At 33.6% G+C, this 17,407-nt stretch overlaps 1 protein-coding gene across 4 annotated transcripts in view; it reads left to right on the top strand.

Annotated features, from left to right (window-relative positions):
- The window catches only part of GRIK2 (glutamate ionotropic receptor kainate type subunit 2), a 641,671-nt gene that overhangs the window by 292,905 nt on the left and 331,359 nt on the right, over window positions 1-17,407 (top strand). For all 4 annotated transcript variants that reach the window (XM_044244958.1, XM_044244987.1, XM_044244968.1 and 1 more), the window contains exon 6: window positions 2,474-2,647. In XM_044244958.1, the coding sequence (XP_044100893.1) occupies window positions 2,474-2,647 (174 nt within the window). The remainder of the gene's footprint in view (window positions 1-2,473; window positions 2,648-17,407) is intronic.

The raw sequence follows: 17,407 nt of genomic DNA, 5'->3' as shown, positions 1-17,407 counted from the left end.
AAAAAACAAATTTAATTTCATATGTAAAGAGCCCCAAAGATATGAGACCAAGGTCAGGTCAGGTAATTGAGCTAAGGAATAGAATGAGGGCCTGCGGCTTCTATTCTAAGGAATAGAATGAGGAGGGTAATTCACAGACCGATAAGAAGCAGATATTTGGTAATTAGAAGTTCGCCCTGCCAAGTAGAAAGATCTTTCAGATAAAAAATTTAACTCTAGTAATAGCTGTTTTTCTGGTACTGGCCCCCTATATAAATTATTTCAGGTAGTTAAGGCAACATAAAAGTTTTTCCTGAGTCCACTGGGTCTTGATTGCCTTCAGATCAGAGAAATCCACCTGCCAAAGTGCCATCTTTGGGGCTGGCATATTCTATTTCCCTTTATTGCCTGTTACCTCAAGTGTGAGAGTTACCTCCAAGTTTGAGCCTTTATTCTATTTTCCTTTTTCCTCTTCAGTATTTTCTTCAGAACCGGTATGTATTCAGAACTTCAGTTATTCCCTTTGTTGAAATGAAATCTAAATTTCCCTTTGTAATATTTCTGAATTGTTATTTACTGTTACATTACAGAACAAGTCTAACTGTTGTCACATTAATTTCAAGTTATTTGAACCTCTTAATGGACTCCTCTTCTAACTTCCTTCAAAGTCTCCATTCTCTGACTCCTACATCATCACCAAAATTTGACTGTTTTTATCCTCCAGACTGTCTCTAGCATGCATCTCCATTCCCACAATGGCCAGTCTAACCACTGTTTTCTATTAACTCAGAGGTATTCAGATTGGACTCCTTGATTTTAGGAGTCTTGAAGCTACTAAAATGTATTTGATTACAATAGCTTCCTGTAATAACAACCCTCCTCCAATATAGATTCTTCACACAGCAGTTTATATTTTACTGGTAAATACTGTGGTTCACTCTAATAGGGGTATTACTTCCCACCTGGTGACTTTTTGCAGCCCATAAGAAACTTAGTGATAGGCTGGAGGGGAGGGAATGGAAAGCTTTACTTATCAGCAAATTTTATGTCAATAGTTACAACCCAGTTTCACCATGATCACAAGATTTTAGAAGAATCAAAAGTATCTCTTAATAAGGAAAAAGAAATTTAAAAAAAAAAAGGAAGATATATAGAGCTCATTAACCCATAATTGAAGGCATCTTTTTTAGTTTGATTTTAACCTAACTTTCTTATTTTCTTTTGTTGCTATTCTCCTTTATCAATCCTCTTTTATAAAAAAACTGATCTAGATCAATCTCCTGAATAGGTTTTATGTTTTCAAATTTTGGTCCCTTTACTGACACTTTGAATGACATCCTTTTTCCTTTTGCCTATCAAAAGCCTGGTCATTCTTTAATGGGAGCTTAGATCCCATCTGCTCTATGAAGTTATTCTTGACTACAAAAATTGAAAGATTTTTGTCTTGCTTTTGACTCCTTGCACTTACCACTTCTACTCTCTTGCTCCTTAGTGTGTGTAAGCATGTGTCTCTTTGGCTAGATTTTAAATATTGAAAGTAAAAACCTAAAAATTCCTTATATTTTTTCACAGCACAGAGCACAGTTCAGACCAATATCATCTGCTCTCCACTGAATTTATTTCTATTTTGTAGCCTATGTCACTGTATAACTCCAAGACAAGCTTCACAGGACCAACAGCATTACTGTTGTTCTTGCTCCTAATATTATCTATAAGATCTGAAGATTAATTAATGCCAACTTGAAAGAGGTCAGGGGTCCCACATGCTGCATGTTCTTATGGTGACTTCTGAATGCTATGGCCTCCTCTCTCCTGCGAAAACCAAAAGTTAAAGTCAAAGTATTCACTACAACCTGGAACCAACAACCAAAATCTAAAGGTTCCCTAGGGTGAACTTGCCGGGTAAGGTAAAAACAACAACAACAAAGGAACTGCAAGGGTTCCACAATCAAAAAGGCCAGTTTGTTACCCTCAGCTTTAATATAATTTTCATTAGTTAGAAGACATATTTCATGAAATGTTTCTTAAAAAAAAAAAAAAAAAGACAAAATAAAAAAGCAGTAAGTGCCAGTAACGAGTCAAGGAAGCAGGGCATACCAAAAAAAAAAAAAAAACCAATAATAATAATAATAAATAAATAAATAAATCTAGTTAGTTAAAAAAATAAGATAGTACATAAAGTTTAAGGGCAATCTATCCTAAATATGGAGAAGAAAGCTTATGTAAATCTTAACTGCAGGTTACAGAAAAACCTGTCATTTCATTGGTAGAATTAGAATATTATATATATATACATATTTATTTAGAATTTGCATGTTTACATTAGAAAAGCATGAAAATAGTCAATTTGATCTTGGTGATTTGTGATGTTTAACGTCATTTGAGAAACAATCATGTTAACTATCTAAAGGAAGTAAGAATAATTGCCTATTTTAATTTTACATTTGTGTGAATACACTCTACTGATACTAACACAAAGAAATTTGTCTTTCAGGATCTCTTTGCTCTTGATGTAGAGCCCTATCGATACAGCGGTGTTAACATGACAGGGTTCAGAATATTAAATACAGAAAACACACAAGTCTCCTCCATCATTGAAAAGTGGTCAATGGAACGGTTGCAGGCACCGCCGAAACCCGATTCAGGTTTGCTGGATGGATTTATGACGGTATGAATTCCCACTTCCAGATTAGTTTGTGTATTTCTAAGTAATTTTGCACAAATTATTTAATCTGCTGGATAAAAACTGTTTGACATTACAGGCAGGTTCTCAGAACTACTATTGCCAATAATCCTATTAATGATTTCCTAAATTAATTTTATGTGGCAAATTTGTACTTTTATATCTCAAAAGACATTACAGCTATTGTTAGAATACTACAATGTGGGGATTTCTCTAAGTTTAATGAGTGCCATATATAGGATAAATTAGAGACTGAGAAGAAGATGTTAACCTGATAGTTATACTTTTGATCTTAACTACCGATACATGATTATTCTTCATCATGTTGGTTTGTGATATCATATGAATGATCTACATCACACAAGAATCTCCTTTCATTTAGTCACTCTTTAAGGCTTAAAACTAACAATAATCACACTTGTTATTTTCAAATCCTTGTTTAAACTTAGAAACTGGATTTATGGAGAAACTACAAAAGAAGGGAACATTCTGGTATAAGTTTAGTTCCTTATACCATTGCTGCCAATGAAAACCTAATAGAAGACACATATAATTTAAAATTGTCTGATATCTCTATAAAAATAATAAAAACAAGTAAAAATCACTATTATTAATTTATTTTACTTAACTGATTATATTAAAAATACTATTACTTGAACAAATAATTAGTTTAAAAGTTAGGATGGATATTTTGCATTTTCTTTTTGCTACTAAGTCTTCAAAAGTTGTCTTTAACACAATACATATTAATTCAGAATAGTCACATTTCAAGTGCTCAATAGCTCAATATAAGTACTGGGTTCCTTATAAAACCAGGTAGGTTTATACTATACTATTTTTATACTATAGTTATTTAAGCAAATTATAAACATTTGATACATTTTAATTGAATCTGTTTACTATTTCTATTTTTATTCTAATTATTGCTACATTTTAGGAAATAACTAAGCACTTTGGCAATATTTACATTTCCTAGGTCATGACAATGTCTTTTATTAAGTGTCAGTCTAAATGGAAACTTTTTAAGCATAACATTCTTTATTCTGATATGTGGAAATCTTTTTCTGTTAGGATGATAATTTTTCCCTTAGTTCCTTCAATAAAGGTTCAAAGTATGGTTTTCATATAACAAAATAAAGGAAAACTTCTGTTATTTTTTCTTTAAAAGTAGACTCAATCAGACAAATAAACTATCTTCATAGAGACTGAAATCATAGTCGCCCTCATGGTACCAACCTTCTAATGGAAAGAAAAAAGACTTTTGCTTTCTTTTAGTGAGAAAAACAACCTCCTAGAATTTGAAAATGTCTTTTATCCACATTAATATTTTTAAAGATACAATATGAGGGGAATTTTATGCTTTTGCATAAAAATAGAGATCATTGACTAGTTCTAGTATTTTGGTATTATTAACCTAAGATTTATTTGAGAAACTTTTTTGGGAGGAAAATATTTAAATAATTGTAAAATGAAGATATTTTTTCTCTAAATTATATCCAGATTAAAAATGAAATACAACCTAAAAAAATTACAAATATTATGCATTATTCTCAGTGTGAAGATGTTGAGTTAAACTTTTGGAACTTAATAAGAAAATGTTATTTCTTAAAGTATATACTATTCTTTAAGTTATTATTTTAATCATGTATATATATATTTTTAATATGTGTTATCTAGCTGTCTATCATTCTTTGATTTCCATATGGATATCTTATCGTTACTCAAAACCATTTTTGAATGAATTTAAGAAAAGTAAATCAATAAGTATCATGACAATATTAACACTTTTACTTGGCACTTAAATCTAAAACTTCTACTAATATGTTCAAGGATTACTGTTCTTCTTTATAAATCAAAACCACAAAAAATATCCAAGTGAATCTAGGTATTCTCTGTATTTCTGTGTGATTCCCTATATAACACTACATGTCATCGCCTGAAACAAAGTGCTGTCTAACTTCTAAGTAACTTATAGAGACTATTGAAAGACAAATAAGTACAAAGGAAAGGTTAATTGTCCAGGAGGCAGGGACTCTTAGGAGGAATTAACCTTCAGAAGATAGAACAAAAGGGTTTTAGGAGGAATAAAGGTTTGCGTTCTTTTTTTTTTCTAGCCATGAGTCCGTTCCTTCTCAGTTCTGTCTCTCTGAGCTGGCAGGTGATTTAGCCGGAGTGGTGGAGTGATGGAATAAAAATGCACTGATAAGAAAAAAAGAAAATTAGCCTGTTTATTGAAAATTCTGGGCATTGTGTATAGAACATATTTTGAAATCTTTAGAAGAATACTCAATGCCAACACTCTTCCCTTTGTTACAGTCATGAAGTGTTTTCCAAGTGGCATATTAAATTAAAAAAATGAAAATGTTCACATATAAAAGATAATTACCCCTTCATTTCTATATTTTTAAGTTACTACAAGATATAAAGATTTCTCCAGAAAACTTGAAATAAGATTTAAAAGTGAGAATATTTTGAAAATGAGTGAGCTGAAGTAAATTTACTTGTATGAGCACTTTTTAAATAATATTTCTTATCTAAAGATGTGTACTAGTTATATATCTTATTTATAAATAAAGCATGGAACACCAACTATTTTGGAAGTAGACATGAAGTTTGCTGTTAAAATAAAAATGTCTTCAAAAATGGATACAGATTGATTACTTTTTAAAAATTCTCTTTGGGAAAGTAATATCTTTCTAAATCTCATTATATAGCATTATATAATGACATAAAATATTATATGCAAAATATTTTCATTATAAACCATTAATTCTTAATTATAAAATACCACATTTATTATTATAAATATAAAACCCACAAGGGATCTGTATAAGAATGTCAGTATATTTATGCCTTGCATGAGTATTATTTTTCTTATTCATTTAAGATCAGATTGTAAGCATTTTCCCAGTCATTAAGTGTTTGGGAAAAGGAATTAATAGGCCATTTCCGCCATGAATGGAGTTAGGAAATTAAGAGGAGTCTAGTTAGAAAAGAAAAGAAATACAGCCTGGCTTTGTGGTTTTGGCAACATTCCCTTCAGTCAGTTCATGAGATCTCAGTGTTTATATATCTCTTGTTCTTTTTTCCCGCTATGGTCCCATAAAGAAATGGGATTATCAGCAAAGTCCCTGGTGCTTAGAGCAAGACCTATTATTATCAGTATCATAGTCATTTGTCAGTATATAAGATCATAGTGCTTAGACTTTCACATTCTTTCTTCATGTTGAACTATAAAAGGAAACAAGGAATTTGATTCATAGGAATATTTCTGGTTGAGTTAGCATCTTAACTGACCCCTGGGTTAAGTGTTTATCTGCTAAATGACTATTGACTAAGTACAAGACCATTTCTCTTGTACTTGTGGTTTCTTCTATGATTTGGGGTCATCATAATAAATATATTAATCTCATTAGCTCAGTAAAAATTTTATCTCCATTTGGTATCAATCCAAACAAGAAACCAAGTTCCAGAGTACATCCAAGCCCAATCTCTTTAAGGAAGAAGTTAAAAAAAGAAGCTCAAGAACCTTCTTTCACAAATAAGGGTTTTCTTTTCCTAACTCTTGATGTCACCTTTCTCGCACTTTCCTCAGTGCCTGCACCAGTCAATGTACTAGACTCCTCTCACACTTTCCCCAATGCCTGCATCCAGTCAATGTGCTAGACTCCTCTCCAGACATGAGCCCTTACTGTAGAACACTTTTTTTTTACTGTGCGTTGTCTCCTGAGTATAAACATATACATATATCCATGCTTCTGGGAGTATGGAAGTCCTCTAAGTGGACCACTGTTCTTTACTGCATGATCAGTTGACATTGCTCTCAGTCTTCTGCCCAGACATCTGACTTCTCCAATCACAGTTCCCAAGGGCAGAGATTGACTTTCTTGAATCCATCAGAGCTGATGATGGTTGTATTTATTATTGATATACTGAGTTTGCAATAATCTCAATTCAAGAGAATGAAATCCAGTGGAAATACATCAAGGTCAGTTTTAAATAGTCTAGCTGTGTCCTAGAAATCTTTCCTAGTTCCCCCATTATGCCCACATATATTAATACTAATGGACCTGTATTTTATTTGGTAGTTTGAAAGTACCATCTATTCTTATATTGAATGTAATATCGCACATATTCCTTGACAATGTAAATTTAAATGCAAGTTAATAATGACGTGTTGGTTGGCTATATTATTTGGATTTCTACAGGGAGGTTACTATTTTGGAAATATAAACATTGGATGCCAACTGCTGTCTCCATTTCCTTCTCTCTCTTCACATCCATCAGTCAATCATCAAACACTTTTCAAGTCTGTAGTCTCAATTTTTTCTTCACTACGTTCTTCTTTTCACCCCATGACCCATGCCTTAGTTAAGAACCCCATGATCTCTCCTCTGGCTATTGTAATAGTCTCCTTCTTGAAGTCTCACTCCTAACATCTCTCCTCTACGCTTACCTTCTATGTGAACATTGCTAATGACTCCTTGTCATTTACTAGATAAAATTTTTATCGATTTGCCAAGCCTGCAAGGCCCTCCATAATCTGGCTTCTGCTTCTTGTCCAGCCTCCTATTTGCCTGCTCCCATCTCTCTGAAGCCACCCATTCGCACCACACTGTTGTGTGCTCCTCATTTTAGCACAGGCTGTTCCCACTGTCTGAATGCATGGCATATCCCTACTTGTACTTTAATTTTCAGGTCATCTGTTACCTTTCCTGTGATTTTACCTGTGTGCTCTTTCATTTGGGCATGTTTTTTAACCGCATGTTGAAGTTCAACACTGGTAGTTTTGTTCTCATGTCTCTCTCTCTCTTTTTTAAATTTTTATTTATTTTTAAAATTTCTTTTCAGTGTTCCAGAATTCATTGTTTATGCACCACACCCAGTACTCCATGCAACATGTGTCCTTGTAACACCCACCACCAGGCTCACAAAACGGCCCACCCTAACTTCTTTCATGATGTGTCTCATGTCTCCTTTCCAAAAGACTGTAGCTCTTTGGAGGCAGGACCTAGGTTTCTTCATCCTTGAAGGCTCTGTACCTAGTTAGGTATCTGATGGAAAGTGAATGTATTATGAGGGTGTTCATAATGAAAGGACTGTCTGACTGAAGAAATGTGATTGTTAATTTATTTTAATCATATTACATATGTGCTCTAATCACTAGATTTTCTCCTTTTCCCAAATATGCTCTAAGGAGATTTTTTAAAATTTATGTACTTATACTTTATTGTCAAGATATCTAATCATTTGGAAAACGCAATTAGGCTAGTGTCAAATATTTGTTAGAAAAATATCTTAAAAGGCAAGAGAAGAAATACTTTTGATTAAATAGTGAAATTTTAGTGAGTTAGGAAAGGAGTTTCTCTTCTCCTTTACAAAACAGTGAAAATGTTTATGAGATGTGTCTTTATGTGTTAAGTTCTATGTCCTCTAAGCCCAGAAATTTTATAATTTCTTTCATAATTTGATTAACTTTAAAGATAAATGTCTTATACACCCAATTCATGACAGGGAGCTTAGGTACTAAGAGGACACTAGTGATCACTCTGCTACTGTACAAAGGTATACCTTTAGGAAATAGAATCACAGAGGAATAAAGTATGACCAGTAGATTTTCATTTACTCTTGGAACTACAAGCCTATCCTTGCCACTGTCTTCTTAATTAGCTGGGGCCATTTTCTTCAATTCCGTTGAAAAGAAAATTTAAGACTCTGCCAGACAGCGGATCAAACTAACTCTCCACATTTTAATCAATAGAGACATTTGAAAATATTGACTGTATCTTAAATCCCATTAAAACACCAAAGGTATAAAAAGTAACAAAATGATGAATCAATTACTTTTTCTTCGATCAATTTTAATTGTGCATATGCTGTGTACTCAGAACTTGATATCAGGCACTCAGGATTTGGTGATGAAGATAATACATCTATTTCCTCACAGAGCTTAGGGAATTGACAAAATCAGAAGAGTGTCTTACTGATGACATCTCACATCTTAGTAGTACAAAAAACATTCAAACTTTAATTGTTGCCTTCTTCCCAATTTTGTGTTTCTTTGGTTGATTGAGTTTCCTAAGTCTTTCTTCAAAATTGTTAAAATTCCCTGTTTTCTATTTTATTTTGTGATAGCAAGAGACAAACATATTTATCAGGAGTTTTGCATAATTTCTTAGTATTTTTCTGAAAAATGTGCAACATTTCACAATATTTATCACCATAACTGCTAGTTTTATTCTTGTCCTTACCACAGAAGAAATATTTAGGAATCTATATCATAATCAAATGTGACAGAAGTATTTGTATAAGACATTTCAGAGTATGTTATGAAGTCATAAGCACAACACTCATTACATTTGTATATGATTGATTTAGTGAATAGTAAAAGGACTGGAGTTTGTGGCATGAATAACAGAATGGTGCTCTCTATTCCTTTACTTTATATACCTATTAATCTTCCATGATGTACTAGGTTGCAAGTTAAATCTGAATATAAATAATTGAGATGACCTAACAACCTCCATTGTTTCATTAACATACAACATTCCATTTAATTGCCTTTGCTCATTGACAGATTAAATAATCAGCATTTATCTAAAGCTGATAAAGAGTTGGAATTTCCATTTTAAGTAATTGTTCCTTACATGAAAAATGGCAGTTGCAATGAATCATTTCCTTCATAATCATGTTATTTTTTAGGCCAATTTTTAAACTTTTCACTTGGAAAAAAGAAGGTTGAATCAGGAGACATTTTTTTTATTCCTTCCACCCTCAAGAGCAAAATGTGTCTGATCTGATACTGAGAAGCACTGATCTGAGATCATGAGATACTCACTTGTAATGCATTAATATTATTCTGTTCATAATTTCCCTCAGCTTCTTATTTTGTATTTACTAGCTATATTGTTACATATAGAGATAACCGATCACAAATGACATAAGGGAAGTTAAGTACAGGGCACACAATAAAAGAAATACAAGGTGGTTAAGAAAGTAAGCAATAGATTCTTTTACTTAGAGCAGGCACTCAGGTTAGAAGGACGCTAAGATAAAGTTTGACATAATGTTCACTCTCCTGGATTAGAAGAAATTAGATTGGGAAACAATGGGAGAAAATGTGGGATAAAATTTTTGTGTATCAACACAAAGACAATTATAAATGTGCAATATTTTTAACATATAATAACTCAGAATAGTTTAAGTCAGGTGATTGAAATCATTAAAAACACAGAGTAAGTGATAGCACTGAGGCATATGAGTAACAAGGAATATTACTTAGATACGGATTCATAACGAACTACAGAAAAATTCTGGCTAAGAAAGATTAACAATTGCAATAAACCATAGTTTTTTTTCTTTATAAGATCTATTCCTAAAATAAAAAGAGTGGATCTATTTCTAAAATGCACAAAACATGTTTTTTGACTGTTTACATTCAGAACAAAATACACAGAGCTAAGTTACATTCCATATTTGGAAATAAGGGATGGACTGATAGGGAGTGATAATTCTATCAAAACTATATTGTTTTGTATTATTCTATTTTACTCATAATTTTAGGAATTTATTTTAGGAATTTTACTATATTTATAATTTGGAATTTATATTAAAAATATTGAAACATAACACCTGATAAAAGATATCTTGGCCTCACTATAGTCTTTAAATGATATACTTTTTTAGTGTTTTTAAAGTTCATTTATTTTTTTAATTAATATGCTCTAGGAACTTTTTTTAATGTTCCAAGATTCATTGTTTATGCACCACAACCAGTACTCTATGCAATATGTGCCCTCCTTAACACCCACCACCGGGCTCACCGTTCCCCAACCCCCTCCCCTCCAAAACCCTCAGTTTGTTTCTCAGAGTCCACAGTATCTCATGGTTCATCTCCCCCTCTGATTTTCACTAATTCTTTTTCCTTTCCTTCTCCTAACATCCTCTATGTTATTCCTTATGCTCCACAATAATAAATAAATAAATAAATAAATAAATTTATTTATTTATTAATTTATTATCTCTCCACCCCACATGGGGTTTGAAATTAGGACCCTTAGATCAAAGTCGCATGCTCTTCTGACTGAGTCACACCACAGGCACCCTAAATTTTTAAATAATAAACAATAACAAAAGTTTCCATTTAAATACTTACATTTATATAGAGTTTTACATAAAAACGAATAATATAAAAGCATATAATGTTTATTATTTATATTTACATAGATTAATACTACTTTTAGATACTATAATGAAAGGAAAGGTTTATCCTTATTTATTTACTAGAAGGACAATGTTAGTGTCATAATATTATTAAGACAATTAGCATTTATAATACATGGCCTCAGGACACTAAAAGTACATAAGATTTTTATAGATTTTTTAATAAATAGTAACTCTTAACTCTAAAAATATGTATAAATGTAACATTTAACTGTAGATATTATAAATGTTGGACTCAGTATATCTATCAAATTTTAACAAATTTTCATTCTTCGGTACTGTAATTTGTAACAAATTTCAGCTTGTTTTATCATGCTTAATTTCAGAAGAATTATTAAGATAAATAATATTGCAAATAAATCAAGAACATGGTATACAATGAAATTTATGTTACATATAATAAACAAGAGTCATAACTGAGCTTTTTTCATGTAAATATATGCAACAGTAGATGTTTCCTACTTCTGTATTTTACCGATAGAGAAATTTTCTTGCCTGTGTGATCCAAGAATTATTTGACTTTGTTTTTAGAAGTAGAAGCATACCCAGATTTGAAGTGTGAATATTGAGGGCCTTTGAGTGTATAATAGCCCTAGGAACTCTGATCCAAACATTGCCTTTGTATATAAATTTTGAATCTTGCTCCTGATACATATTACCATTTGTATTGGCAATCTCTACTATGAAATGACCTACTGTGAAATGTATTTAACACTTAACTGCATCCTAGTCCTATTGTTGCCTCATGGCAACATCATGGGGCAGTTATAATCCTCAGTGTATAGATGCAGGTACATAGAATAGGTAGACTATATACAAAGGAAGATCTCTGGACTATAGCCTGAAGCAAACTTAAAGGAACCCTTAAGCCTCCAGAAGTAAAAATTAGGTACAATGAATTAGAAACCAGCAAAAAATGTTACATTCATTGTTTCTTCTTCAACTTCAATGTGTAGGGTTTCACACCAGTTTGGGGTAAACTTGTGGACAGTTGGTCTACTAAACCCTCCTGTATTCTTCCCAGATAAATTAAACTAATAAATAGGGATCAGAAGCCAGCATCTAAATCCCATTTTCAACCCTTTCCAATGCTGTTATCTTAGGCAAGTTACTTAACCCCTTTGGGCCTTGCTTGTCAAATAGAAATAATAAATTTTATTGTGTTTCCCTGAAGATTAAAAGGGATATTGAATTAACATACAAAAATATTGGAAACCACATCTTTGGAAGGGGAGATGAACCATGAGAGACTATGGACTCTGAAAAACAGTCTGAGGGGTTTGAAGTGGCGGGGGGGTGGGAGGTTGGGGTACCAGGTGGTGGGTATTATAGAGGGCACAGCTTGCATGGAGCACTGGGTGTGGTGAAAAAATAATGAATACTGTTTTTCTGAAAATAAATAAATTGGAAAAAAAATATTGGAAACCTACCTGGATTTTTATAATTATAAATTATATTATTGATTCCTCTTAAGCTCCTGGTGCCTTCCAAATATAGAACAAATTTTGATGTGGTGCTTATAATTTAATTAATTCAATCATGAGGTGCCTACCTGGTTCAGTTAGTAACATATGTGAATGTTGGGCTCAGGGTTGTGAGTTTGAGCCCTATATTGCAGGTGATTACTTAGGAAAAAAAAAATTCAATTCAATTATCCCAACATCATGTTGTCTCTTGTATGTGTTTACACTGTAGTAGATGTGTGTGTATATGTACTGGATGGTTGATCGGCATAGAAAACTTAGGAAGGTTCGTATAGAATCTACACAGTATTTGAATCTAGTAGTCTTTTTAAAAAATGGGCCCAAATACAATAATTTGAAATGTGCTATTAGAATGACATATCCCTACCGAACAAGGTTTTAAATCTAGTTAGACGTTTACAAAAACTTCTTCTGTTTGTATATGTCATTTATTTCCTCCCAATGTCAGACCCCGCCTTTTTTAGATTAAAAAGATGGCTTGTTGGCAAAGAATTAAATTAAAGGTTGGATTTTTGCTAATTTTTTATGTCAGTTATCAAAGACTATTAAATCTATTTCTATCATAGAGCAAGAACTTTGAAATCAGAGTCACCTAACTATTGAAACTGAGATCTGCTTATTACTTCCTTTATAAACTTCTGCTAATTACTTAACATCTCTGAACCTCAATTACCTCATCTATTTAGTGGAAATAGTAATGGCTACATCAAGGTGTCACTGTGAAGATTAAATACATAACTTTGCTACTCCTCAAAGACAATGTCTGGCACATAGTAAGTCCTCCAAAAATGGTATCCATTTACTTCAAGGCAAATATCATTTTTGCCTTTTAGTGTAGATGATATTTCTGTTCAGAGTAAACTTCATCTTTCTCAAAGTCTTATGATACCCTGTTTATACAAATATGACAAGTGACTAAGCACATACATATATATACTTCATAGAATAGGTAGTTGCTTCCTCTGGTGCCCTGGATGGGATTAAGTGAATGAAAGAACAAGAATCATTGCTAGTTTTACTATCAAATTGTTGATGTTAGTTTCATAACATTGGTACGTAAGTAACTATATTTACATTAAAAAGACAATTTTTTTTTTTTAAGTGTGGCCTCTGCAGTTTTGTGATAGATATAAAGTTTAAGTAATGGTCAAAGACTGACTCGGAGGCACTAATATCCAAGATATGCTTGGCCAGTACTCTTTAAATCCACATTAATAAATCAAAAGAATATTTCAGACAAAATGAAATGAAGAGTTTTAAGGTGAATTTGCCTAAAGGATATTAGGAATTCTCTTTCTTTATTATGCAGAGAGGAAATATTATGTTGATCTTTCATTTGCCTTTCTAAAAGGGTTCATAAATATTTTATTCATTAATCTTCAGAATACCCTGTGACCAAATTGAACCAGAAGGGAAAAGCAAAGTTATTAAACACACACAGATGTTGAAATGGTACCAGATCAACCCTTCATGAAAAATCCCCGTTTATTGTTACTCATTAATTCATTCTCCAAATATTTATTGAATACCTATTATATGCAGAGTGTGGTATTAGATCATATAGATGATAAGAAAATACATATATATTAACATGATGAATGATCAATTTAATAAGAATAGTAAAACATATCCCACATGTGATAAAGAATATATGTAGAAAATAGTGTGTTTAGATGGGCGTTTACCCACTTTTTGTTTAGGACGTAATTGCAACTTCACATAAAATCACAGCTTGAGAATGTTGCATGTCCAAATTAACAGGAAGAAGAGTTCTCTTTCTTGGTAGTTCCCTCCTCACTGGACATGGTAAGAATCCAACACCTGTGACAAGTTCAAGAAACTCAGAGATATGATCAGGTTGATCAGGCCAGTTGGTGGGACGACGGGTTCCACTGTAGAATGTTCCACTGAGACATGGCATATTTTGGCCAGAGAATTCCATAGCTGCTCCCAGGTCTGAAGCACTCTAGAAAGTGCTACTGCTGTCCTGGGATGTGGCCAGACACGGGGTCCTGGCATTTCTGCTGAAAAAGTGGCAGGCGGATGGTCATGTCTAGGTACCCAAGCTTCTGTTGCCTCTGTTGGTAGAGGCTCTTTTTGCCAATTGTCTCTCTACATTCTATCTGGTCATTCAGCACTGAGGCTAGGGCTCAAATTCATTCTCAGACTGGCCTGGATCCCCACTGTTCCAGCTCTCAGTTACCTAGAAATTTTGTTCACACAAGGAAACAGGCAACTGGGGGCCTGCCCATCTCCCCAGTGGGGTGGACTCAGGAGCCCCACTGTAGTCCCAGGCTGTTTGCAGAACCAGCCCCTCAGAGTGTTCTCAGGCCTTGTTTAAACTGTGCCCTCTCTCAGCGGGGACACTCTGAATGAGGGTCTTGACTCTTGTTCTCCAAGGAGCTGGAGAAAAAAGAGTCAAAAAGTTGACTCTTTTGCATATGTATCCTTTACCTCCCACCAATTCTCAAGCCCCTGGTACTAAGCAAGAGTGTTCTCTATGCATGACTGCTGTAGCCACCACAGAGATGGTCCAGAATTAGCACTCATCTACTTAAATTAATGAATAAATAAGGGCATTTTAATGGATCACTTCAGAAGAAGAAAGCCTGTGCCCAGACACTTTGATGTTTCTCTCTTCTGATATAGAGCTAAACAAACAATCATTATTATTATTTTCATGGTTTTTATTATTTCAACATCACCAAGTCCTGGGCACATGCACCACAGTGTTACAAGAATTGGACAGTTTGGTGTGATTGGGAAAGGAATTTTGGAGGAGGTAGTGCTTGAGCTGGATCTTGAAATTGAATTCAAACATAAAATAGTATGTTGCATAAGACTAGGTGAGAACAGGAAGGCCATGTGGAAAGAAAAGAATGGAAAGAGATTATTAAATGTTTAAGAATAGGAGAGAGCAATAAAAGTAATATTTACCATTTACTGTGTACCTATCCTTTACTAAACATTATGCCATTTGTGGTAGTCACATGAAGATGCACTTGCCTTACATTACTTCTGATTATCACAAAAATGGTGCAAGGCAAATATTATTTCTCACTTTACAAATGATGGAACTGAGGCTCAAATATGTTTAGTATATTATCCCAGGACATTCAAATCAGAAGGTGGAGCTGAGCTTCATGTCTAGGCCTTTCTAATTTGATACCCTGGTCTCTTCCGCTGCTTCACGCTACTCCCAGAAACTCTCTTTTCTGGTACTCTCTGCCGGTGCATTAGACTCACTCCAATGGAGGCAGGAAGGTGTAATTCAAGCATAGAAGAATAATGACTGGAAGTAGAGTAGAGAGGGCTCAAAGGAATGATTGAGCAGCGAGACTTTTTTGAGATGGGAAAGAAGAATAAGAAACAAGAGAGGCCTTTGAACTTTCCAGCTTAGGTAACTGGGAGGGCAGTAATACTTTAATAAAAATGGGCCTATCTGGAGGAGGTGGCGGCTTGGAAAGGGGACAGTGTTGATTACAGACATATAGGATTGGAGATGATGATACCTAAAAGGAGAAGGACAAAAAAGTTGGAAGCTGGAATATTGTTTCTCATTGCAGTAATGTCTCAGTTTCCTCGTCAGAAACGGAGGGAAACACCCCTAATCCAGTGGGTATATGTTTACAATCCTTCATAGAAAAGGATCTAGCCAACCTCTTTGGCCCTAGACTAGCAACCCTGAAAGTGAGAAAATTTAAGCCATACTGAATATTGGTTAAGGAATTACTGCATCTTAGTGCCTTTGGTTTTCAGCAGTTGTACCGAACAGCCTGAGGCTCCACCAAATGTGTCCTGGGTCTCGGAAATATGCCTCGGGAAAAGACATGTTCACTTGAATTCTGGTGCTGTCTTTCAAGAAAAATATTACTCCTGCTAAATATTGCTTTCAAAAATCAACTTCTCAGACTCCATTCTTAGGCTTTAAAAATCCTTTACCAAAGGGAAAAGCTCAGATGAGTAAGTAAAAAATTAAAGATAGTGAAATACCTTTAAGATATGAACTTCTCTAGCCCCTAAGGAAGGTGCACATAGATTTAACTGACAAAAACCATGCATAGATTTAAGATTTGCTAGACTACTTAAAATTTCATTTTAAGTAATTTGAAATAATCAAAATGATAATAAAGTAGAAATGGATGTCACTTTTAAAAGTATCATATATTAAAAAAATAAATAAAAGTATCATATATATGTTGCATATTTAATATTATTTAAATTTTATTTTATGGATGATATTGTAGAAAATTTGTAAACTAAAAAAAAAAATTGAATTGGGGCGTCTGGGTGGCTCAGTGGGTTAAAGTCTCTGCCTTTGACTCAGGTCATGATCCCAGGGTCCTGGAATCGAGCCCCGCATCAGGCTCTCTGCTCAGTGGGGAGCCTGCTTACCCCTCTCTCTCTGCCTGCTCTTCTGCCTACTTGTGATCTCTCTCTGTCAAATAAATAAGTAAAATCCTTAAAAAATTGTGGAGAAAAATTAAAATTTTCTGTTTATTAACATGACAAGTCAAGAGAATGACAACATTTTAGGAACTAGTAGAACCTCTCTTAACTTGCATTGCCTTAACTGATTCATAAGAGTAACCAAAGCTTGCTCTCTATCCACTATTTAAAATAAACTAATTGATGTCCATAACAGCCTGAGAAATCACTGCTAGCAGTCTACTCAATGAGGTTTCTGTATTTTTCTCTCACAGTTGTATATTCTCTAAAAAGGTCAGTAATGATTCTTCCAAAGCCATTTTATGCTTGTTGTATTTATTAATGACATAATTCAGTTAAATATTATATAAAATAACGAACTACAAGGGTAAATCAGAATTGTTTCCAGGAAAACTAAGTTGATTACATTGAAAAACTTGGCACAGGCAAGCCATCTAGATCTATTCTTTTTAATATTAGCGTGAGCAAGACCGCTCTAAAAGGTGGATTCTGCACATAGTTTGTTCTACAAGTCTCTTTCTTCTTCTTTCAACTGAAAGAAACCAAAGCTGAAAATCATGGCTAATCCATTATGTTTGGGATTTATGCA

This window comes from Neovison vison, chromosome 1 (assembly GCF_020171115.1).
Source record: "Neovison vison isolate M4711 chromosome 1, ASM_NN_V1, whole genome shotgun sequence".
NCBI lineage: Eukaryota > Metazoa > Chordata > Mammalia > Carnivora > Mustelidae > Neogale > Neogale vison.
This window is presented reverse-complemented; position numbering and strand designations above follow the sequence as displayed.